Here is a 27,263-nt window from a genome sequence, read left to right as displayed (position 1 = left end):
CATATAAACACCCACATTAATAAATGCCTGAGCGTGTGCACGGACGAAACACTGCTGAAACAGACATGATGAGAACGACGGGAGGGAAAATATACAAAGTGTAAAACACACACTGAAACAAAAGGAACTAAAAACAGACACAAAGCTGCAGCGGGTTCTGTGAAAACACGACGACGATAATAACATGCTGATGTTTAGCAGGTAATTTACAAATTCAGTATCTCAGTTTACTGTGTTAGCAGGCTGACATCAAACTACTAATGTAACATAGCAGTATAAGCACAAAGTAGATACTCTCCCAAGGGTATGGCGATTATTCCTGAGCTAACAGCCGCCATCTTTTTTTTTTTTTAAACCTGTGTAGTGTTTTAAACCTCGCACATCTTCTTTCCGACACCGTCATCATCATGAAAACAAAGACACGCGGCAAACACACAGCTCCTCCCACAGCGCCCTCCATCTTGTTGTTGTTGTTGTTGTTGTTGTTGTTGTTGTCATAGAAACGGTTGTTGTACGTTGCGCAGGAAGGGACATCGCTATACAAACCACCTGCTAGCTTACATGATTTCAACAATGCAATTCAGTGCAAACAGAAAAAGCCCTGGAGGGTATGTCTGGGTAACTTCCTGTCAGGGACTCCCCACGACCGCCTGGTCCGAAAATGCCAAATTATTACTCATATAACACGACTGCGTCATTTCAGAAATGACTGGACCGTGTCTGATTGTGAATGAATCATCTCCAAAATCAGCTTTAATCATCAGTCTGACCCTTTGACCTGAACAAACCTGAGAGGTTAAAGGAGAACCAGAGAGAGAGAGAGAGAGAGAGAGAGAGAGAGGGTGTGTGTGTCTGAGACGACAAACCTCTGAGCGAGAACCGGTGCGAACGAGAGGGAGAGAGATAGAAAGTGGTGATTGAGTGACGGTGCAGGGAGAGCATGCCTCCATTTAAACGCCGCCACAACCGCCAACCAGATGGGAGGGTTAATGAGGAGAGAGTCATGCCTGAACACGACGCTTCTGTGTTGGGCTGCACCAACAGGGAGCATCCGAAAGACCCAACGGGGGAGTGTGTGTGTGTGTGTGTGTGTGTGTGTGTGTGTGTGTGTGTGTGTGTGTGTGTGTGTGTGTGTGTGTGTGTGGAGGGTTTACAGTATGAGATGTGTGTGATGAAGGATTGAAGGTTGAAGCTTAAAACTGCATCACTGGCAAACACCATCTGGATGCTCAGAGGAGCGTGGACACCCAATCTCTCTCTCTCTCTCACACACACACACACACACACAGACACACACACACACACACACACACACATAAAAGACACAGCACTGTTATCGGGTCTTTAAGAGTAATTGTTGAAAGAGAGAAGACTTCTTTCTTTTCACCAGCACTTCCTGGGGTTTAAACTGACAACTGTCAAGCTGCAAGTGTTCACTCACTCACTCACACTCTCTCACACACACACACACACACACACACACACACACACACACACACACACACACACACACACACACACACACACAGCTCCATCTCACTTCCACTGTTATTGTTGTGAAATATGCAGCGAATGTAAAGTTAAACACCATGCATTATTAAAACGCAGACCATGAATAAACCAAACCCCCATGTTGCATTTACACGCCTCACGACACAACGTGAATTGTTTTCTCAGCCCAAATCGCTGCACAATCAAAGGATCAGCTCTCACCTTGAAAATGAGAGGCTGGCCTGTGTTGATTTTTCTTTTTAGTGCTAATAAGTGCTGAGAAAAGGATAAACACACACTTTTAACTGACTGAATTCAACCCACAAACCCTACTTTAAATGAATTCAACCCTTAAATCTTTCGTCTTCATTCACTTTCATTCTTATTTTTCTTCCTTTATTCACACACTTGCAGCATAGTCACGATATTTCTTAGCTAGGAATTCAATATGCTGTTATTTTTTAGGGTTAGGGCACCCAACAAAAAAACATTTCATTTTTAAGAAAGTTTTACAAAATTAGTTGTTTTTTTTTTTGCCTGTTTGTCCAGACTATTTGTATGTTAACAAATGACAGAGAATATAACTGATCCAGGCTCGGACTGAATTGATGTAAAGCTTCGTCACTACAGTTACCATAATGCTTTGGGTGACGCATACAGAAAGAGTAATGCAGCCGAGGGGGAAACGATTGCAGGGCCTGATATACCATCTGTAAATGGAGATGCAGACAGCAGACGGGCACAGAGTTTGGTCAATCCTGCAGCGGCTAATCAATAGGTGGACGTGTCGTCACATGCGAGGACAGCGTGTACAGCTCATGCGGCCATAAATTTTGGGTCGAGCACAGGCTTTCACGGGGAGGTTCATGAGCAGCAGAGATCACACAGTTGGCAAAGATCGTTGTGGCAACATGAACATAGAATGTGCCGTTAGAGACTGAGATTTAAATCATAGAGCAGCACACTACAGCGCACAGCAGAGGAGTGTCATTAAAGGGTTTTAACTGGATGTTTTTCGAAGTTGGATAAAACATATTGTTCTGCTGCATGAGGCAATTTTGGCCGTATACACATTAGTAGTGCAGGGACTGAGCAGTGTGGAGGATCTTGTCGGGTCCACCACATTGCACGGAGATAAAGTTGTGCAGATAACTATTTGTAGTTGGCCAGTCTTACAGAAGACTTTACTTTGTACCTGTGGACGAGCTACCTGGTAAAATGTCACCTTCTCCCCTCGCGGGAATACTCGGCTCAGTTCCAAAGCAGATACTGTATATACCTCCAAACTCCATCTGTTATCCCCAGTGTTTTTCTGTCCTTTGTCTCTCTTCTTCTGCAGCTTTCTCTCCTCGCAGGTTACTGTGAATGCGTCTGTTCCCAGCAGCCCGTCCCTTTCTTCGCTCTGTATTTGTTCTGCTACTAAATGTAGTCTCTTTCTCGCTGTGGAGAAGAGATGACATGGTGGTGGGTAACTCTGGGCCTTTGGTCTCTCGCCTCCTTCTGCTGCTGTTACACTTCAGTAAAGCTCAGCACAGTGAATTGGTTCAGCCCTGTGTGTTTAATTGCTTTCCACTTCCAAGAAGCCTCCCCGCTGGCCCAGACAGAGAGATTCATACGTCAGATGATTGGGGCGCTGCTGTGGTATTTCATTTGGGGGAAAAAAAATAAAAATTCACCACTTCGCTCTTGCAAAGATAATCCGCTTCCACAAAATTGCCCGATGCCCACCTGCAGCTTGATGACCCTGAGCTAATGCCCAGCAACCAAAGGGGAGCTAATGACCCTCCAGCGCGGTCAAAACTGTCATGGCCGACAATCGTGACCCAACCTGAAGTCCAGAAGTAAAATATACGGTTAGCTGCTGCAAAGTCGGGCAAAGACTTGAAAATGTTTCTACTTTAACAAAAGGGTTTCGCTCCATACACCAAAGCTCCAAGACAAGGGAACTAAAACCATAGAAAGTGGATGCTAATACAGAAATAACTGGAGTTCCTGTGGAGATTTTAACAGCTAAAGCCTGTGTAGTCAGTATGTTGGCTGATTGTGGTGTGAGCATCAAGAAAAGAAACTTCACACTACCCCTACACCAACATTTCCGATTGCACATAAACTGCTTAAAAAAACAGACGAAGTCACGACTTAATGGTCCCCAAAGGAAGAACCCTTTTGGCTTTGGTTATCCCATGAACATTAGTGTCATGTTGATATTCAACATTTTATCCTCTTAGTTTTAATCTCCTCCTCCTCGTAAGGCTCTACAATTAGAAACAACATGTTGGTATTTAACCACTGCTGAAGATATAAACACATTTCCCTCGCCTATTCTTTCTTATTGTGGGATGTGATGAAATTTGCTGTTAGCAGTTAGTTTTCTTATCTAAGCTATGTTATTAGCATTTGCTAGCTAAATCTGGAGTGCAAATGTGGAACAATAACACAACAACCAGCTGTGCCTTGACTAATGATTCCTACGACACGTTACAATCATTTCTTATTTCTGAGGCAAATGATTTGCACGTTGACAACGACAGTCTTTAATCAGAGTGTGATAATCTGAGGTATCATCTGTCTACAGCATTATTTCCCATCTTTGGGTTTGGGGAGGATATCAGCCAAAGTCCAAGTGAAGTCTCGAGTCACTGATGATGATTTTGTCGAGTCCATGCCTCCGGTCAAAGGGAATACTAAAGGCTGTAAAAAGTGTGTGATTTTCCTGATAAAATCAAGCATCTCCCACCAGCCACCGTTGGTCAGAGAAGAGTGACACATTATTTAAACTGTTCACAATGTCAAAGCACAATCACCAAAAACACTGGGTCACTGTATCTCACTTAACCTTCTGTGCAACGTCAATACTTCTTCATGTTTGTCTTCAGTCCTGTATCAGACCGCCTTCCATCATCCCCGTCACCCTTCATGCTCCAAGCTACTCCAGTAGATCCGTCTTTATTGGTATGTGCAGCTGAAGACAGCTGGACCTCTTCGTTTCTGTATAAATCTCCATCTGAGCCAGACAGTGGCGACTCTGACCTCATTACGGCTGGTAACAAGCGTTATCAACACCATTTGGGCTCAGGATTTATCCTCTCACTCCCCCCCCCACTACTCCCTTGCTCCTTTAGCCACACAGCCGAGCAGAAGCACAGCTCACACTGCACAGAAATTGATGTTCTGCAGAGCCTGTATGTTTTCACCGCAGAGTTCAGACCAGGTTAAACGAAGACCAATGAGGTTTCATGAAAAACAAAAAGTCTGCCAGTGGCTCATGTTTATGCTGATACTCATTAAAATGTAAAGGTCATTTCATGCCAGAAAATAAATAGAAGTGAAAGGATTCAGGATTATCCTTTGGAAGCACTGGAAAACTGGAGAGCTGAGAATTACATGTATTTAGCATGTTTAGCGTGTTAGCAGCACAGCTCTTTGGTCCAAACTAAAATATCTCAAAACACTAGAGGATTTATTGGCATGAAATTATATACTGACATTCACGGTCCCCAGAGGATGAATCCTACTAACAGTGATGTTCTCCCAACTTCTCCTCCAGCATCACCAGCAGGTTGTCCTTTTTGGCGTTTAGTGAAATGTCTTGACAACACAATGCTGCCCAGAGGACGAATGACTAATGACTGTAGACTGTTATCACCGAATGGAAGTTTTGGTTTGTGACAAAATATCTGTACTTTGGGTTTAATGCTAATTAGCATTTAGCTCAAAGCCCCACCGTGCCAAAGTACAGCCTCAAAAATCATGACCGTTAGACTCTTAGTCTTGTTGAGCAACTTCGGGTCCATCAAAGTGACGCGTTGCCAGGTATGTAAAACTACATTTACATTCACTACATTTCATAAAAACTCATTAGTTTATTTGCACTGCTGCTCTACATTCAGATCAAAAGGAGTTAATTTCCCATGTGGCTTTGTCATGTCACAAGTGTGTGGCACGAACAGATTTGCAGCCCTGCTACTAACCTCCTACACTGTATTATTTTATCAATGATATAATTCTGCAGCCTGTAATTTCTGGTCCACACACACGTTTCCAATTCAGCTGAAAATAAGGGGTAAGATTTTCCATAAGCTCCAGTGAGTAAATCATTAATTATGGCTGAAAAGATCTCGTTTAACTAACAGCTCCATCACTTGTTCACTAGAAGAGCTTTCTGCTTTGTTTGTGTTCTGCAATGACAATGACGATGCAATGAATTAAGGGTTAATTTCAAAATAAAAGTCAGCTTGACAATTTAAACCTCCTGAAGCCAATTAAAACATGATTCTTTTGGTCCTTCCTGCTCATTTGATTAAGATTCAAGTCAAAACGTTACTTTAAAACTGTCCTGACTTGATGCTCCCCCCTTGACTTCTTACTTAACATTACTGGCTTCATTTTGAGTTTCCAAACGGATCCTCAAATCCAGATCAAAGCTTTGATAGTTTATAGAAAAATCTCCCAACTTCCCGTCACAGCAGAGCTACAGTACAGGGATAACAGTTTGTTTTTTTTATTTTCTTGTGTCTGTCAAGTGTGTTTGAAGAGTGAATCCAAAATGAAAGGACACAGTAGGACAGAGGATGAAAAACATCCCGTAGGTTTACCGCTGACTGAGGATGAAACAGATGGTGACTTGGCCGGTGAGAACAACACAACACGTTCTAATTCATATTTCTTACTGCAAAGATTACAAAAAAAAAATACCCTTCCTTTGGTTGTTGTCTACATCGCACAGTGTCACTGTTGTGTATCGGATTATCCGTGGAGAGGGGGAGTGTTTTTGGCAGAGCAGCATTTTGCGTCTCCAGCATGAACAAACTATTGAAGTTCAGGTGCAGCTTCCACACTAACAGCAGCCCGTCAGAGGCGTGACACACCTTCAAAGTGTCACTGAAATCAAGTCTGTTGTGAGCGTCAGTGGGTGAGCTTTCCTGTCAGCGTGGATATCATTAATTAAAACCACTGGCTGCTGTTTGTTTGTTGAGCTCTGCTGTTGTTTACTTGCGGTTCTGACAGCTGGTGTACCTGGGGCACGGACGACAAACAGAGGATTGACTAGTGCGTCAGGATTTTGTTGATGTGGATCAATTTGAAGTGCCTCGATCGGGTCTGATCCTGATCCAATGAAGTGGCGTGGGAGTTCCCTCATTAATAATGCATGTATCCAAAACTGAGGTTTCTACACGCCTGTAAATGTATAATGATACAATAGTTAAAATAGTGTAAACCTGTAAATGTAAATACATTTTGTAAATCATGTTTTAAAGCATTTGTTTTCGTTGTCTCCGACTTTTTCAAACTTAAATTCCTCCACACTGTGTCCTGTTTTTACTTTGCCGCTGTAACAATCGATTTCCCTGCAGAGATCATTAAAGTTTCTCCATTTTTCTTAAGGTCTTGGAATAAACAGAAGCTGCAAGAGAGTAGGACACCTGACTGGATTTGGTCCAACATCGAGCTCTCCGGTTTTGTGCCGCAACAACACAACTCTATTCCCCCACTGCTACCGATCCACATCAATGAGAAGCCCTGTATGTACTGTGTGTGTGTGCAGGTGTATGTGTTTACATTTTATATTAAGCTAGTGTCAAACCACTTCAGAAAATCTCTCCTCCCCATCTCCTCTATCCCCTGAACACACTTCCTCCTCACTCTCTCTCTCTCTCTCTCTCTCTCCACCTCCTCCTGTTCTGTGTTTTTGTGCCTATTATCTTTCAGTCCCATCAGTCGCCTGAACACACACCAATGTCTATCTAAACCATCTAACAAGGATGCACATCATCAGGGTTTGCTGCATTTAGTCTCGAAGACTGGATAGACATATTGCACATGGACACACACAGTATTCCAGGGGGGAACTTAAGTAAACCCAATTCTGTTTCGTTTGTTTTTTTAGCCACATTAGTTGCATCGGTTTAGTGTCAACACTAAATCAAGGTAAACTTCATACCAGCTAAACATCATCGTGTTAAACCGAGAACATAAGCAAGGAAAACCTGGGTTTTTCTCTCATATCATTCTTCATTATGACTGTTGGTCATGTAATATTTTACTAATCACACCTTGGGCAGAGACTTGCTAAACCTACAGCATGGACTGCAGCGGGAACAACTGTGATCTTGACAAAGAGCGCTGCTAGCTTCTTGCAGCTTTCTGAAAAGCTGCACTTAAGAGAAAATATCTTGAGTCTGTTCTGGAGTATTAGCCCTGTAAATTCCTGCTGCTGTTGTAGTGAACTGCACAGCAGAGCAGATCCACTTCCCTGGTGAACCCTGCCTGTTGACTTGTGCTGCATTCACCTCGTATGAAATGGACATATGACAACTCACAGACAACAGCACTGGAATATTTCTCTTTACAAAGCCACACTGGGAATCATAGACTATGTGGTGAATGACACGTGTGGTTGTTTTTCTTGAGAAGCCATTGAGTTCAAAGTGCTGTAATGTCGTATATGTGGTATTTTATGTTCAGTGATGTATTTCAATATGTTGTCACTTTGTATGGCTGCCATCTTGGCCAGATCTCACATGTAAAAGACTTAAATAAATAAATAACTCCCATGTTAACAACTTGCAAGTGTTCACTGGACGACCCAAGACAGTCGTATGACGACAGAGCTGGTTGAGTGAGTGAGGGTTAAAAAAAACACTGTGCAATCACAATATACAACAATATCTTCCACTATTTACAAGACAGAATCTCATAATCCTGACATGAGCATGTATTAGATGCTGTATTCATGCACGGTGGCTCACGTCCAAACTAGACTGTAAACATGCCAGACTTGCAGCAAAGTTAAAGAAGAGAAGATCTTGTCTTGTGTTTTTCTAATTGCAAAAAAAGGTGCATACACACACACACACACACACACACACACTATGTGATAAAGAGATACTGCAGTTGTGGCTAATTGCGTTACAACTGCTATCAAGTTCACTACAAAAGCTACAGGGATTTCCGGGGGACTATCTTGTGTTTGCTTTCAGTTCAGACTCAGTGTTTGAGATGATTCCCATTTCGTTTGTTTTAAAAGCTTATGTAAGTGCAGTGATGATGCACAGAGATGTGACTATAGCCAAACCAAATTCCACTGTAAGTGCATGCGGATGTGTATAGGGAGGCTGTTGATCAGACACAAACTCCAAAACAAGAATTTAAAGCTGAGAAAAGACACAAACGTTCAGACACAAAGCTTCAAACTGCTTTTATCTCATGTTAGACACGACTCTTGTATAATGTAGGTTTAAGGAACTTTGGATGTTCTTCACCAGGAGGAGCATCATCTGGCCTGTCTGCCTCATTAACCCACCCTCAGCTCCCCATGGAGACAGGAAATAACACTGGGAGGAGGCCTGGATACATGGAGTGGTGTGAATGATGGGTGAGTGTGTGTCTGTGTGTGTCTGTGTGTGCATGTATGTGTGTGTGTCTGTTTGGGCGACAGATAGAAAAATGGGGCAAAGGAGCTCAGGGAAGAAGTAAAGTGATGACGTACAGAGGGAGGGAGCAAGAGGATGAGAGCAACCAATGAAAGAATCACTGCAGAGCTGCGTAGCTAGATGATGTTTTCTTTTTTAAAGTAGATTTTTTGGGGCTTTTTATGCCTTTATGACAGCACAGTAGAGAGAGACAGGAAATGGGGAGGCAGAGAGAGGGGGGAATGAAATGCAGTAAAGGGCCGTCCGATGCGGGATTCGAACCGGGGCCGACATATGGGGAGCCTGCTCAACCCCAATCATTTCTCATGCTCATTTACATATCTGGTTGCAATCATGTACTGAAGGCATTAGTAAAATGTTCACAGGAAACATATTTTTCTGCCAGAACATCCGATCTTGCAGTATTCGTTGTTTCTACCAGTTTTAATCCCCTGGTCTTTTTGTTATGGAGGACGTCCGTGGTTGATTCAGCTGCTGGTAAAAACCTCCTGAACATCTAGTGCTTATGTTACGAGAGAAACAGTAAAAAGTTTAGCAGCAGTCTCATCTCCCAACCTTTCCCCGACGTCTCGTGTTCGCCGTTCAGCGTCAGCGAAACACCGACTTTAAATGATTTGGTTCGAGCAAACTGTTTTTTTTTTTTTTTTTTTGTGCAATTTTCTTTTAAAGTGAGACATGCAGAATAAAGTGATTTTGAGGAAATCTCACAATTTTAAGCTTAAATCTGGTCACACTTTCTGACGGATGTGTATGTCACAGATGGTTAGTTTATGGCCCATCGGAAAGTTGTAAATCCGACGATTGGTTCTGTTTTTGCAGCGTGTGGCCATGATAAATGGTGCACTTTTATGAAACTGCTTCATTCAGTGTTTTTACCGGTTATAAACACTGTGTCTCTTTGTTCTGGAGAGGAGGAGACCTCTGCGGATAATTTGACTCCCAGTAAAAAACCTCCTGAATGACTGACACTGAAGGAATCAAAACTGGGAGTAGCTTACGGGAATGGTAGTGAAGACATCAATTGCACATTCAGGTACATGAGTTGCTCTCTGTTGCATCTCCGCTAGAGAAGCCAATCAATACATGTAGTTGCTCCAGTGCCTGATATTCTTGGGTTTTAAAACAAATAAAAATATTAACTTAAAATTTTTCTATCAGGTCTTTCCACTGAAACTTCATAACGTGCATCAACACACAATGGCTATAATACCTGAACTGATGATACTGATGATTAAATACAAATCCAGCTGTCTACGCTGCGGTGGCATCTTTTCACATTGGCTTCTTGAAAATTTAAAATCTCAACGTTGCGTAACCAGAGAATATTTCACACCTTGTTCCTCTTGACTGATGACAACAAAGTCTGAATTCTCCAAACAGCTGGTCCCAGCAATATCACAGAGCAGTAGTAAAGCAGGGGCCGGGTCGTTTTGACCTTGTCCTATCAAGTCATGTAAACGCTGGACGCCTTTACTCTGCTTTTAAACGATCCTCTTTCTTTCTTTCTTTCTTTCTGCAGTCATTTGCATTTTCACTCTTATCGGTAATAATATGACAAATCACTGTCAAAACGCTTTTCCTTTCCGCCCTTCCCTCATCCCCCTCATCCCCTCTCTCCCTTTTCACCTCCATCTGCTTCTCTGTTTCTCTTACAGGATCAAACATCTCATCGTCCCCAGTCATGCGGAGTCATATGGAAATGTCTTTTCTCTCTGGGCCATTAACGTACATCATCATGGAGTCTGTTCCCACAGGATCAGGCAAGTCAGCAAATTTACTCTGAGAGGAGAGCAGGGGGAGGGGGGGTTGGGTTTTAAGATCCCCAGTCAGGATTCAAGGACAATTCATTATCACAGCCAGGGTGCGGCAGGGCAACGGGGGGAGGGAGAGGGGAGGGGGGAGGGGGGGGGGTGTTAGTGGTGGGCTGTAGGACCTCAGTTCAATAAGTGTAAGTTTTGATTCTCTGACTGAGCTGAAGCGAGGAGCTGAGAAATGTCAAGGGCATCACATAAACAAGCCGCTTCCCCGCTCGCTCTCCAAATCCACTACAAGCTGTCTCAGAAAATGAGCCCTTACATCAGCTGTGTGAATGTGCATCAGTGTGCACAGAGGAAGGAGGATGCAGAATAGAGCCCGGCTAAAAATCTAATCAGTATTGCATGCTCTTCTTATTTTATCTTTTACGCTCATCGAGAACCAAAAGCAACATAACTGCTGGAAAAAAAAAACACTTTATTCAGAGCGAACTGCTTGCAGCTAACTCCTGCTTCTATCAGTGCTAATGCTAGCGCTACTGCTAACATAATTTAACCAACTCATGTTGTTTTAAGGCCAGAAATATTCATTTGTGTGATCAGTTTACATCTCTGAAGCATAGATCTTCTGACCTCCACCATTTTCCAGGGGCCTGTCTCAAAACTGCCGCTCTGTTTTGCACACACACACACACACACACACAGTGGAGGGTGAGCCATTTCTAATTGGGGAAGAGGAGAAGTTCGCATGTAGCTATATATAAACCCTCCACAAGGATCGCTTCCTCCTCCGAGCTCAAACATGGAGAGTAACTGTTGCAAACTAACGGCTGAAAGTGGCGACCGACATGTAGAACGAGTATTTCTTCACAATGATGATGCAAAAAATGTAAAATACAGTGTCTCAGCTAATGCACACGCAGCAGACCATTAAACTGTTTATTTATGACGCGCATCTAATGATTCTCATTATGCATATCATGGTCGTCTCCTTTGGTTTGATTTTTGCTGCTAAAAAATATGGTTAAAGTGATTGTGATTCAAGTCAGTGTTTTCTTTCTTTTTCAATATTTAACTTATAATTATTAATTATTCCTTCGCCCTGTTTCCTGCACAGCATGGAGGTCAGTCCTGGATGCCTCCCATCAAAAGTCTACGGTGAAGCTTTTATGAATCTCATCTTTCAAGTCAAGTGTTTTTTGTTTGTTTGTGGGATGATGAAGGTGAGGATGTTGAATCCCCCACCATCGATGAAAAAAAAAAAACAGCCACTTCCCTGAGCTCTTCACTGGGAAACATCCCGGACTGTGTCACACTCAGTGGATAAGATCTTCTCCTGCTCTGAGTCGCCCAAACACAAGCACCAAAACGTCGACCACGCTTTAGTTACCAGGAGCACGTCTTGTTGGAAAGCAAATGAGACTCATTAGCAGTGAACATTTTTTCTGAGCTGTTCATCATGATTTCTTCATTATGTTGAAGAAAAACAAAAGGATTTCATTTCCTATAAAAACCTATTTGCTGATTTTAGGAGACGGGGTTGACATGCCAGTGGTAACTATGGTAACTATGGAGGTACTAACCTCAAACACTTGTGCCCAAGTCTGTTGTATAATTTTGATTGTTGGCAGCTGATGAACTGAACAAGTGGTTTGATTGGTTTGATGGTTACACAGAGAGAGATTCATTGTGTGAGGAGCCACAGCGACTTTTTGTTTATTCCTGCAGCAGCTTCCTTTCTCAGCCGAAGCATCCGCCTGCTTCTTTTCCTTTTCCTTGAGCAGTGAGCATCCCGAGCTCAAGCGCAGTTATCAACCCCATCATCTAAGCGATTTTGTGAGGAGTTATTAAAGCTACCATACACAGCAGCAGAAATGCCCCGACTCCTCCGAATCAAGCTCATCCACTCCCTCCCTCCCTCCCTCCCTCCCTCCGACTGCCGACCAATGAGTGGGTGTATCTGGTGTGATAAAAGTGCAATAATTGGCCAATCATGTTGCAATCACGGGCTCTTCTCTGCGAGCCTGCTGGAAAGTTGAAATGGTGAGGCCACCCAACAAGCAGCCTTGTCAAGCTAGAGCGTGCACACACACACACACACACACACACACACACACACACACACACACACACACACACACACACACGCACACAAACAAACACTGACACACACAATGGCGCACAGAGGGTGAATAGCTTGCAAAGGACTGGTAACTAGCAATGATCTCCTCCAATAATAGTGTCATCATTATATGAACGAGTAGTAGCACAGGGTGAAAGGTCAGTGTGAGTGTGTGTGTGTGTGTGTGTGTGTGTGTGTGTGTGTGTGTGTGTGTGTGTGTGTGTGTGTGTGTGTGTGTGTGTGTGTGTGAGATAGAGAGACAGGGTCAGACAGTGAGAGTGTGGTAATTGCTGAGGTAGGGTCTTGCATTTCATCACTGATTTCTTGATCTTAATGAGACATCACTACATGATTACATGAAGTTACCATTTTCAAATAACAATAATGTAAGGTTGGTGAAACAAAAAAAAAAGAAAGAAAAAGAATGAAGAAAATATGTGAAAATATGTGCTACATTTAGAAAAAAAGGGCAGTAAATAACTAAAACAAAAGAAAATGATCAAAACAACATTCATCAAGAAAAGCTGTGGAAACACAGAGAACAGCAGGACGTACAAAACTGCTGCAAGACAAGTTTTCCACTGATGAAAACAAGCGATGAATGAACGCAGTCTAATTTGATCACATTTATTGTTTAATAGCAGTGTTCTATTTTTAATTAGAGATATCCTGGATGAGTAATTCTGTTATTTCGCCGTCATTGTGTGACTTTACAGCATTTACGAGCGCAGGCTAACAGAAGTGTGAACCTGCGAGTGCTGAGCTACGGGCCACAATGGGAGAGTGTGACATGGCTGTGAAAATAATCATTCTAACACTGAAAATGACGGAGGAACCGTGATCGCTTGTTACAGCTGTTTATCAAAGCCAAGAAAAGACACGTGACAACACAGGAAACCAACAGTTAAACAGGACGGACACCAGGAGCATCCCTGCAAGACTCCCTTCTTCTCCGATCTTAATTTCAAACTTTTGATCAGAGTTGGATTTAACACATGTATCATCAAAATGCAATAGTCCGACTATGATCCTGGGTTTGTTTTCAGTGTTCAGAGACCTCTAAACCTCGTTTCCATTCCCACTGAGCATCAATAAAACCTGTTTATGGAGTTATAGCTATGAAAATGATGGATAAAAATAAAAAAAAATCCGCTCCTGATTGAGAGACACCATCTGGCTCCCCTCCATCTTTATTTTTGAGGAGGCGAAGGTTAAAGGTGAGGAGGTCGTAGCTGCGTGCCATGGGGAAGTCGGGTCAGGTCCAATCCCTCCCGGGGCCACTCAGTGGGAGTTTGACCGTTTGACCTCAAACTAATGAACACTGTAGCTAATGAACAAAGTCCTCCAAGGCTTTCTCCATCAAAGCACCTCAACTCACACTGGAAATATAATGACCATTAAAACGGACCTGCTAATTGTTTGGACACACCCACTCATTAAACTAACAGACATGTTACTCATTTGTCTTCACGGTGTTCACAGCACGTTCCTGACATCTGGCTGATGATGTTGAATTACCTCATTAACACAGAGTGAAAAACACTGTATTAAACTGTGCTGAATCATCACAGCTTCACTGTCCATTTCCATAACATCTCATACTTGCTGTGATTAACTTTGTAGAGACAAGAAGTGCATGCAGTTACTAATAAAATCTGTTTTTGACCTGCGTTATTGCAGTAATGCTGTCCACCAGCATGTTGCTTCATTATCATAAAAACACAATCTTATAGCATTATTTTGTTAGTTTTTAACAGCAAATATGTTAGCAAGCTGTTGTCCATTTCCACATCCAGGAGACACTGAGCAACATTAGCATTCATTTGGAGTAAACTAGCATAAAAGACAAAGTCATGCCTTCTGCCTCCATGGGCCTTCAAGGGTCCGCTTGGGTCCGTTTCCGATTCCACACATTCAGAAAATATTTACTTATTCATTTACTTGTTTAATTCTGGATTCTGAAAGGACCCTGTCCGTCCGAGGGCAAGATAAACCGTGACTTGGCCGTGAGTCCAATATCCAATCTCCTTTAAGGCTTATTTTGTCCTCCATCGTCTCCTAAGAGATTCTGCAGCTGATAATTTGCCCCACTGTTGTTTGCCAGGGCATTAGTTTATTTGGCTGAAAACAGATGCTGGAGAGAAGGTTGATGAGGGCGGAGTCAGAGTCCTAACATGGCTAATGCTAAAGCTAATGTGCTGATATTTAGTAGGTATAATGTTTACTATGTTCGGCGTGTTAGCATGCTAACATTCACTAATTAGCGGTAAATACCAACTGCAGCTGAGGCTGATGGGAGTCGTCAGTGTTGCAGACATTTTTGATTCCTTACAGTTGTTTTTTGAATGATTGGGCTCAGCCAGACGGATCTGCTCATATATTGTTATCAACTTTTTTTTCCAAACTCTTCAAATATCTCATCAAAAAGGTCCCGTGTTGGTTGGTTTCTTATAAATATATCGATTAGAGCAGCTTTGAAGACATCATCGTGAGGTGATCTGACCGAAACCAGTGGACTGGAACCACAGGCAGTAAACGACAAACTCACTGTATCTCCTTGTGAGAAACCCATCAAAAAGGTTGATGTGCTCAGTGATGCCGGTTACACGGCAATATCTATTTAAAGATTGCTAACATTAGGCATGAGCTACTGGTCACACCAGACCAAGTCAAACTGCAGCAGCAAAACCCCTGAGTGAAGTGAAATGAGGAATGTGTGGCTCGTATCTCATGAATACAACTCGTCATTTGCAAGAAAATAAAATGAGCTATCTCTTTCTTACACTGTGTCACTTCAAAAGTAAAAGAAACCCTCCTCAGAGTAACATAAAAATAAGAATGTAGAGATAAGGTCAAAATGTCCATTTAATAACATAATTACGAGACTGCTTACATGTATTTTTTTTATTGATTTCAGCCTCCTCTCAGTCCTTTTATCATGAGGGTTTTAACAGCTAAACATGAGCCGCTTCACTTGATCTACATACCAAAGGAAATTCTCGCAGCTTGAAATCGGAGGATCGCAGTGTTGCAGCCACTTCCTGTCATTTCAAAAAATGTGATAGCGGCTTATGCGTGCGGTACGTATGAGTATGTGTGTGTGAGGCTGTAACAGCATCCTCCAGCATGTGAGAACAACTCCCCTGGCCAGAGTGTGTTCCTGCTAAAACCCATCTGTGATTTCACACGACTCATCCACTGTGATCTGAGAGCAGACCTACTGTTATTCCCCCTCCCACTCCCCTCTCTGTCTCCGTCAGTCGCTCAGAATATTCTGAGCATCTCTTGTGTCGCAAAGCAATTCACTTCAATCCGTGAGGCTTTCATTAGCGTTAATGTTGCATGAACAATGTTGATATTAGCAGATGACTGATACGGTTGTTTGAAGGTCGACGTGGGCTGCTGTAGTTTTTGCGCGGAAGCTTTTGAGCCGTACTATGTGCCAATACCCTGCACCTTTAATGATGGTTTTTTATAGTGTTTAAAGTTGACTTCAGCGGGAAGCTGAGGGAATCTGATCAGGGTGGATCCAGGTGGATTCCTGTAATCTGCATTATATCAAAAAAAGGTAAACAACGCTGACTAGTGCCAAGGATTTTCTGCTGAACCCATAAACCAGAATCCATTGGAGTTTGGTTTAAAAGGTTTTCATGATTTCATTGAATAACTCCTAAAGATTTTCAGTGACCCCGTTGACCTTCCTCCTATCACTGTCTTCATGTCAGACGTCTTTTTTGACTGAAGCTTGAGTGCAAGACAAATTATCTAACAAAATAAAAGCTATAGGTTTCTATTACAGTTTGCCGGGGACAGTCAGGGTCTTAAAGGACAAATCCTAATGATTATCTTGACCTTTGGCTTTTCCTATGTAACGCCACAATGAGGTCAAATGTTTCACTTCGACACAAGAGCAATAATGAACAGCACGTTCCTTCTCACCAGAGGACGAACCATCACCACTGTGAAGACATGAAGTTTTCCTGTAGCGCCACCATCAGGACAAGAGTTACAGTCATGCACACAAGGTATATATCTCATGACAAACCTAAATGTCCATTATGTTTCATCATAACAGTTTGAGAGAGGATCCAATAGCCCCCCACCCCCACCCCACACTGCTTCATGCTGTGATTGGCCAGATGTGTAGAGATGAGAAAAACATTTCTTTTTTATGTGAACAACTAAGTGCAACACTATGAATGTCTTCCACAAAAGACAGCCTGAATAACAACGCTGAGTCCCCCCCCCCTCTCCCATCTCTCTCCCCTCTCTCTCCCCTCTCTCTCCCCTCTCTCTCCCCTCTCTATGACGACCAGCTTTTCCCTCCACCTTCGAGCGTGTTACAGACATTTTTCATTTCAAGGTCGGCCAAGACGTAGCTCCACATAGTTTCCCTTTTGAGCATAATAACCAAACCTTACACTTGTAGTCTTGCCCATGAGGTTTAGGAATAACAACTCTCAGTTGCAGTAACATTATCTACGGGCAGGAAGTGGGACTTTTTGACCTTGAAAATCATCATACCCTGTTTTTTTGATTAGTGTCCAAGGAAGTTTTTGCAGCTGTTGGGTAAGAATTATCTGCACAAAAAAATATAACGCCATCTCCTGACTCTTCGCTGGACAAATGGTCTTCCTCAGGTGAAGGTGAGGTTGTGACTGTCAAACCAACTTACTCATAAGATACCAAATATGAAAGTAGAGTATATTGACACTTGTCACAAAAGAAAATAGATAAAATAAAATATTAGCCACTGGACAATCTGTTCCAAAAATGACAAAAAAAACCAACAAACTTGTTTACTTATAATAAATGTTTACCCATTGCTGTTTACTGTGGCTTTATTTCCCTCTGCAGTGATGCATTAAAAATCAAATGGGAGCTCAAAAGATGCTCAAATTTGAAAAGAAAATCTCTAAATGATTCACACAAAGTAACTGGCATGACTTCCTGTCCTAGTTTGGAGAAAATCCATCAGAACATGCTCGAATCCAAAAATAGATTTCTAATTGAGTAAGAAGGTGGTGAGGCTGCTTCACACCCCTGATGGCTTCTAAACGTCCAATAATTCCCTACAAACGACAGAGGCTGTAATATGTGCATGGCCTGCTGACACACCTCAGCTGTCTGTCAGTGTGCAAACAGGAGAACAATTCAGCTGTGTTGCTCCAAATGTAGAAGGGGAGTGTTTGACACGCGGTTTAGTAATTGATATTTCCTTTTCTGCAGTTAAGTTTTCTAAAAGACATAACTGAAGCTGATCTCTCTAAAAGCATCTGAAGGATCACTTCCAGTTTTAACACTGTTGCTCAGTTCAAGATCTCTCAGAACCTGTGCGACCTCAACAAACACACACATGCACGCTCGTAAACACACCTGAGGGAGCCACTTACGTAACCAGTGCACAGATCAGGAGGAGGGGAGGTGCAGGGAGGTGAGGAGACAAAGTGGAACGAGAAAACATGGAAGAAATGGACAGATAAAATCAGGTTTGAGATTCTCTGCATTCAGCTGAACACGCGAGGTTTCACGTCTGTGCTGTGAAGGAAATATAAAAAGCTTCTTTTTATTCCAATTAAGCACTTGTGGAGTTTGTATGAGAGCAATGTTAAAAACAACAAAAACAAAGAAACCTCAAGCTGTGTCTTTGTGCACTTCAGCTTGGGTCATACACATGTTAAATACTTGTCATACTACTCATCTAACACTAATATTAAATCTATATATGTGCATTTCCACCTTGTGATGCTCCTTTAACAAATGATGCATTTCTTTGCCTCTACTGGTGGAAAACCTGACACTTATTTTGACAGGAACACAGGTACAACCCTGCTCTCCAGCGACGAGGAGGGCAGGGGACTCTGACTGCACAGTCCACTCTTTCGTTGGACGTCCTTGCAATTTTTTCCCCCAACACACACACACACACACACACACACACACACACACAGAGGGCACTTTTCATCAAAATGTCTTGACTAAATTTAGCAACCTATGACTAACAATGCACTTGTTACACGTTCCAGCGACACGTTATAAATGCTAATTCAGCTGACTGAGGAAAAGTCATATTTTACCTTGTAAAGACATGAAAATATCTCAGACTTTACCTTTTACTGGGCTAATAAATCCCTTCTTGTAAAAATCCCTTTTTTCCCCACCATCACCTCCTTGTCCTTTTACCCCCCTCCCCACATCTCCTCACCCCTCCATCCTCCATCTTCCTCCCTGCTTCGCCACATTAATCTCTCATTAGTGGCCCCCTCCCCCTCTTCCTCTCCATCCTTTTTTCTCCTAACACCAGCCATTACGCACACGTACGAGTATGCATCGCCAAAAGGCCTGTATATTTTCACCCCCGCTTCAGAAGGATCCTCAGACAAATGAGGGGCAGAGGCAGCCATTTAAAGGGCAGCTCTACAGCGCAAAGAGCCCCTCTGAATGGAGCCCATGGAGGGAAAGATAATAGACTTAAATAGGGCTAACATGCAGCACAGCCGGATTATTTTGCGTGCATGCCCACGAACACAGACACACACACACACACACGCGGGCAGAAATAAAGCTCAAATGGGAGAGCTTTTTCATTCTCAAGGACAGATGAGGAAAGGCATATGTTCACATGTGAGCAGCAGAGGAAATGTAGAGCCTCCTGTGCAGCATGAGTGCATATAGGAGCACATGCTGCTCGCTATCTGGATCTGGAGTGAGTCAGAGTGCCACGCTGAATATAAATGACTCAATGCAGATTAAGATGTCACTGTTTCAATGAAGGCGAAGGCAGGGGCAGCGTGTAGGAGGTCAAATTAACCCATTCCACCCCCACACTCCCTTTTTCAACCTTTGTCTGGCTGCATGGTTAAAGGGGGCTACCATGAAACAGACAATAAAGATCAGCTGGATGAATGAACTGCAGATGAAAAGGTAACACGCACACACACACACACAAACACAAACACACCGCTGCTGAGAAGTCTGCGGCTGCTCAGAGGAATATTGATTCGTTTTCATTTTATTTTCTACATGATAGTGGTTAGGGTCTGTCCAAATCTTTATTTAATTTGGAGTTTATAACAAAGGCGAGGAGATCTAATACTCACTTTCCTGCAAACTGTGAACCTTGATTACACTCAGCTCTCCAAAGCCCTTTGTCCATCGCTCAGAGGTGAATTTATTCAATATCCTATTTCCAACACACTAATCATTCTCTGTACATCAAAGAAGAAGAAGAAGAAGAAAAAAAAAGGCTCACATTTCCTTCTCGGTTTACTCAACTCTTCCATCCAACCGTCTCCACGTCCTTCCAAACTAATGGAAGGAAAACACGTGACAAAATATAATTACTGAGATCTCTGAATGTGGCAACGTCACTTAAAATAACAGGCAACTAGAATGACTGGTTTCAGGTCACATCTCTGTTTATCCAGTCATGTAAAATATGAACCATTTGTGTGTAATTTTGTCTTAATTGCTGCGTGAAGTCTTGAGTAATGGCCAAGTGTCGCCCCACTGCTCAGGAACTCTGTCAAAGTGCACAACCGCGGCAGATACGATATGTCAGAGATGAAACAAGACGTCAGCGTGTCAACTGTGATGGATGTGTGATCACCTAACCCACTTGTGTTTGTTGCCCCGCTGGACCCATTTATAGCAACGGCTTGAAATCCTAAGATCTCAGCAAATTCTGTGGCGAGTAATAAGCTATTATTGTCAAAAAAAAAGATGGTGCAGCGCTCTTCATTTGGAAAAAAATGTTACGGTGTTAGAAACATGGAGTAATCCTTTAAACGTATCATTTGGGGATGCTGAGACAGACATGTGGACATCTACTGTACGTCTTTGTGTGTGTGTGTTTGAAGAAGTATGCCGAGCTACGAGGTTCACCCGCAGGTTGCTGAATGTCGTTCAGCTCATAACTCATGAAAATGTGAAATGCCCCTCTCAGTAAAAACCGGTGGGCGGAGTCTCAACCTGTCGTCAAGAAAGACGACTTCTCCTCTCAGTTATTCCCTCCACGTGTTCTCCTCACTTTCATTCACACTTCGACGCGGAGAATCCGAAATTAGAGAATTATCCTGCAAAGTCTCGTTAAAGGGAAAATATCTGTACTGGAAATAAATCAGATATCCCAAGTTCTTAAGTATCGCAGCAGTATCATGGTGTGTGTCAAGTGCCTCCATTTTCTGCCTCTCGTCTTTTTGTGTCAGGGACATTTCACAGGTGATGCTGATCACTCCCTCCTTTCACACGGGCTGTTGTTACAAACACCTGGACGTTCTGACCGACTTTCCCCTCCGCATCCCCAGAGGACATGTCCTCGCATCCAGGGGACAAATGTTCGAGAAGCCATTCGAGCTCAAGGACTCACACACTCCGACACAATCACTCTGACTGTCCTGGACTTCAGCAAATCACTGCAATGGCACCTTGACAGCACGGCAGAGATCCATGAAATCGTTGCCATGCTGGCTCAGTGTTTCATAATGAACCGGGCGGTCTGTTGCTTTGGCATTTTACTTCCGGCTCTTTCCACACATGTGAGAGACGGGGATTTTCTTGCCTAATACCAGCACAGAGAGACTGGGATCTGCAACCAGTCAGTGTGCAGGCAGGTCTCATTTCTCATTCTGAGCCTGCTGCAAAAAAACAAAACAAAAAAAGAGATTTCAGATTTCAGTCTCAGTGAAATCTACTATCAGTGACATCATCATTTGTAGGTGACACGAGGCAGCATTACACATTTCCGTCCCCACCAGAGACGATCCTCCAAGCCGCTCTGTAACAATTGCGTCACTGTTTTGACCTGATGACCTCTTTCAAAATGCCAAACAGCTGAACGACGCAGCACTTCCCCAAAGTTTCACAAAATCTGATCATCTGTGTCCGAGACATTTCAGACTCCTGCAGTAAAATAAAAGAAGAAATGGATGAAGAGTGAACAACCATGCTTTCTTCCTCACAAGACGTACACAATTAAGACAACATAAGTGCATGTCATTGCTTGTGCGTTACACAGAGGAAGAAGTGTTATTACAACAGTGTAAGGTGCTCAGCTCCATCGCTTCCTACAGAAGATGTTAATTTAAAATAAAGAATAACAGTTTTTAGTAATTTCCTAAAAACAGAGGGGAGCTGTAACAAGCAATACTCAAACAGGAGTGAACAGTGCATTTGTTGGGGACTATTTTCAGCTGTGGATTGATACACGTTTAGTGCTCCTGTGAGTATTTACTGCGGCGGGGTCAGTGCATGTGAGATTGCCACAAAGTAAATTACTACAGTGCCCAGGCTCATGGTAATAAAGGAACATTGACGTGTTTTCAATCGTAACTCAGACAGTGGAGCTCTGTGGAGTTAAATCCATCAGCCTTTGGATACACAGGCAGGCGACACCGGTTCATCTGATTTGTTCACAGTAAGAAATATATAGAATATCACCTGCTACATCCTTTAAAGCTGCTGTGTCTGAAATTTTAAATATATCCGAGCCTAGTATCAAAAAAAATTCACTGTGGTAAATGGAACTTTTTTCAAAAACTGAGCAAAATATCAAACACGTAAAGAGTAAAGCGTAATATTCAAGGATCTAGTTATTGTCCTGTAATGAAATGTGTAAATTTCGCTTGTAAATCTTGGAATATTTCTTTTGTGAAAGACAAATTATCCTCAAAAGTCCTTTTTATTGGCAGGAGCCCAGTTTCCCACAGAGCTGAGCATCACGAATAAATTCCCAGCCTGCAGGAAACACTGAACACCACAGACTAACAAATGTCCTGACCGTCGTCTCATTTGTTGATGGTAATTACACCAAGGTGTCACAATTAACTTGACAATGATACTCGATATCGCCGTGCGACGGATCTTTGAAAGTTGTGAGATGACCTACAAGATACATTTTTTTATTTTTTTTTATTATTATTAGTGGCTTTACATCCCGGCAACACCAGTAACCCCACTGCGAATAATTAACGGCGGCACTGTTAATCAAACATGCGCAGCAGAATTTATCAGAGGGTCTGCAGAATAATTATCAATGACAGTGGGAACATACAACAACATTTGTCCTCGTCTTCCCACCAATTATCCCCGTCAGCCTCCCTGACAGCGGCGCGCACACACGTTGAATGGCCTAATCTCTCTTCACAAATTAGCTCTGTCTCTCATCTCCCCTTCCCAAATGTACACTATGCCCTTAAACGTCACATGGTAATACTGCCTATTCATAACCGTTATCTCAGGGGCCTTTGATAACGGAGAGAAACAGGGGGCCGTGAAGAAAGAAAAAAAAAAAAAGAAAAAAAAGACAGAAATGTAAAACGGGGGGTGAAAACAAGCAATGTGGTTCGATCTCAGATTTCCCGCTGGCCCTGAGCTATCAGAGCCATTGATTGGCTCATGTAATTCTGCTCCGATTTGGCTTGGCCAATCAATGGGCTGCAGACCGACTTCCTGTGACTATGCAGCCATTAGACTAGGAGGTGAAAAAATCCCATAGTTTCTTGTGTTCCTGGAAACGCACAGTTTACACGCGCCCGTGCCTCGACCGCCGGGCGGCTCTCGTCTTATTGCGCCGGCGTCTGTATTGACCGGCTCGCACAAAAGTCATGGTGTAACCTTGCAAGTAAAATACAAGCATTAAAACCAAGATGTGTCTGATTTTACACTTACTGTAACAGACTTGTTACTTATGTGAAAATTATTGACATTTTTTAAGTAGCTCATAAAAAAAATATTCAAGCACTTAGCAGCAGCTTTGATCTGGATCATTATGCTCATGTACTGCAAAGGTTTTCTCCAAATAATCAAACCGACTGTGTGTGTAATTATTTCTAAACTAAGACCATATTAATATTCATGCTCTTTCCCGCAGTCCACTTTAAATATGTTGCAACTGTCCGCTGTATATTTATGCATGCATTTAGATAGTATATATTAGTTTTAATTGCTCATCTCTTATTCTATTCTTGTGCTCATAACCTACTTTTCTGTTTTTTCCCTGCATTATTCTGTCTGCTGCTGGCACAACTCATTTCCAGAGATCAATACGGCTTCACCTACTGTAATTTCATCTTAGGTCAGTAACAGACAAAAACCTTTACAGATACATCGGCTTTAGTTATAAAAGCACTTGAGCTGAATGCTTACATCAGCAATGGTTTCAAGGTTTCCAATGATCCCAATAGAGTAATGTTTATACTGTATAATGTTGCAGAGGAAAACAAGACGTTTTTCTGTGGGGGTGGAAAACTGCACGAAATGTCATTCAAATAACTGTAATAGAGCTTGAATGATGAACTGGAACAATCCGATGGAATATATGTATATGCAGTGCTGTCATTGTAAATCAGAGCTTTTCAAACTGCGAGGGGGTGAACGGGTAAAAATTCATACTCCTTGTTGGAGCCATAACTCAGTTGAATCTGAAGACACAGATGAGATATACATATTTATAGATTCTGTCTACATTATACTTTCCAAGGAAAACATTATCCCCAGTGTTCGGTGCGTGTAACATCTACAAATCTATTTAGAAATCATAGGAAAAGAGACATTCCTTATAACTCCTATTAACAGAACTTCCCTTTGAATCTTCATGTTTCTAAGTTTAATTCATTATTAAAGTAATCCAGTGATAGTTGTCTGTACATCAATGGGTACACTGCAAATAGGATCCACTAATGTCGAATTCGGCTACTTTTAATGGTGCTAATTTGCCAAAGTGTTACTTTGGAAGCCCCTGGCGTAATTTGAGGGTCAGCAGTAAATTTAATGGGGGAATATCGGCAAAATTAAAATGCATGAGTAGACTTTTCCCTCATGTGGTGATCACAGAATGAGAGGATTACTCTGAAAAAATGTCTCTGGTCTTCACACACACAGTCACACACACACACACACAATAACACACACACACACACACACACCCTCGATTACGAAACAAACATAACAGCACTTCATTCTCTGCTTAATTTAGCCATTGATTTTTCTAACACCAGATCACACCATAGATAGTACAAGACATCAGGCTGCAGTGTTTTATGGTCTTTGTGGGAACCCCCACACCCTGCACACACAACACACACACACCACAGACACAACACACACATACACACACACACAAACACAAACTCACTCAGTCAGACAGTGAGAAAGAAGGAAAGAAAGAGGACATTTCCCCGGGGACCATCACTAAAAATCACTGCCTACTACTATTAGGAGATCTAACCATGGCAGTGTGTGTGATTGTTGTTTGTGTGTGTGTTTAAGCGTGTGTGTGTGTGTATGTGTGTGCAGCTGCTGTCGCCCTCAGCGTGTGCAGCTTTGCTCAGATCAGATGTGAACCAGCAGACACTCACAGACACAGCTGTACCGACACGTCACACGCACACATATACATGTACTGTACGTTCATGGAGCTTCACACACACAGACACACGTACACACTAAGCTGTTTTAGTGACACACAACCAAAATATGTGTCATCTATGTGTCATTTTTTTTGGATGACGCCATTATAATCACTATAATTTAACCTTATTAGCATTTACACCATTACTACTGGCACTGATCCTGATCCGTGTTTTACCAACAATAATAATGCTGATGTTATTCATCATCATGTCAGAACCAGAGAACGTGCAGCTTCGAAGGATAATTCCTGTTATAACTTTGGACCATTGGATCTCTATCAGTTATAATAACACTGTACTCAGAAATGTAATCGCCGAGATCTGATGACACAACAACATCCAAACCCAACATGACAAGATACACAAGCATCAAACGAGCCAACAGTTTAATCAGATTATCTAAACCACTGGTGAGTACAGCGGAAATGTCGGTAACAATCCCTCATTGCACAGGAAAACTGTGTGGACATGCAACTGCTGTAAATACAGTCATTCAAGTTTGAACCAGGAAATAAAATCAAGATGGATGTTTATAATTTTAGCCTTTAGTTTTCTCTTCCCAATATGTTTGACTCACCTGTGTGATCGTCTGACGACTCGTATTTCTTTCCCTTATCTGACTTTATTTTAATGATGTCGACACGTCCCAGATCACAGCAATTACATAAATTAACTTTATTTTTGGAATGACATGAGAGGACTGATATCGATTCCTTACCTGTGTGTCGAGTGCAAAGATGGAGTCAGGATGTGGTTAGCTTAGCTTAGCTAAAAAAAGGCAGGAAGCAAGGCTAAACAGGTATGTTGGCCCCCTCCAAAATCCAAAAATGCACCTACCTACATGTTACTGTTTCATCCAGGAACAAACAGAACATGTAAAAATGACAATTTGTGGTTTTAGATGAAGTAACATCTTCCTACTACAAAATAATGTTGAGCTATTGAACGTGGTGAGTACAGTGATATTATATGATATGATATACTGATGGGAATAGTGTGGAAATTAGGACCCCAAATGTGATATGTGGTTGTTTGCTTAAATGGCATTCTCCACTTTGTTGTGCAGGAAACCTCTTTTTTTCCTGGTTTCCTGTAGTTAAAAACCCCAAAATCGGTGCATGAACAACAACATGAAGACAACGTGCGAGCGACTTACAGGCGTTGGTGACGGCGAAGCTGTTGGCCGTCTCGATGTTGTCCACGTGAGGCACCAGGTTGAACGGGGCTTCCGAGGCGTTCGGGCTGGTGTTGTGCAGGAAGATTGCCAAACGAAAGGCCGTGTACTCCTGATCCGTGTTTCTGATGAACAGCCCACCTGAACAGAGGGGGGAGGGGGGGGGGCACACAGGTCTGATAAGGAGCATGTTTAACCTCACTACACATAGTTCACTTACTGCTGACTTGCACAGAGACGTGAAACAAGTGGCAGAAAGCCTCTGAAATAATCTCACCACCATCTGCAGACGTGCAACAGCCTGGACACAAACAAGAGTCTGAGATCGAAAGGTTGTCAAACACTTCTTTGAGACACACATGCACATGAACCGACATTACAGTCCCTGTTTTCATCTCCCAGGTGGGTAAAATGCTTGTTGAGTTACTAACGACCCGTGAGAATAGTCATGAGAATGAAACTAATCATAATTGTGATTCTCATACATTATCTGTGGGGGAGGATTTTCAGCCAAATTCAACAGTCTCTCCCCTGCGGAGGGACACCTGGAGCCTCCTCAAGGGCCCTGATTGGAGGAGCAGAACTGAATCGAGGAGCAAAATAAGTTATTTGTCACTGCCTTTAAAAAAAAAAAGACCCATTCGAGTGTTTACTCATGTGGATCAAACGTTTTACTGTATGATTACGTCTTATCACATGCTAACGTGCTCATGCTGACAATGCCAACACTGCTGATGTTAGCGTTTACCGTGCTCAACTTCTCGGCTTGCTACGTTAACACGCTAATATTTGCTAATTAGCACTAAACAGTCGAGGCTGATATTTTGACAAGGACGATGGCTCTGAATGAAAAGCGTTCAGCGTCATCACAGTTCGACC

General features: G+C 42.5%; 1 protein-coding gene across 3 annotated transcripts in view; it reads right to left on the bottom strand.

Annotated features, from left to right (window-relative positions):
- Positions 1-27,263, bottom strand: part of LOC111233094 (glutamate receptor 4) — a 105,619-nt gene that overhangs the window by 74,850 nt on the left and 3,506 nt on the right. For all 3 annotated transcript variants that reach the window (XM_022760854.1, XM_022760855.1, XM_022760856.1), the window contains exon 2: positions 26,367-26,525. In XM_022760854.1, the coding sequence (XP_022616575.1) occupies positions 26,367-26,525 (159 nt within the window). The remainder of the gene's footprint in view (positions 1-26,366; positions 26,526-27,263) is intronic.

Source organism: Seriola dumerili, unplaced genomic scaffold, assembly GCF_002260705.1.
Source record: "Seriola dumerili isolate Sdu_G_001 unplaced genomic scaffold, Sdu_1.0 BDQW01000367.1, whole genome shotgun sequence".
Taxonomy (NCBI): domain Eukaryota; kingdom Metazoa; phylum Chordata; class Actinopteri; order Carangiformes; family Carangidae; genus Seriola; species Seriola dumerili.
Note: the sequence above shows the minus strand (reverse complement) of the source record. Positions and strands in the feature narration are given on the sequence as shown.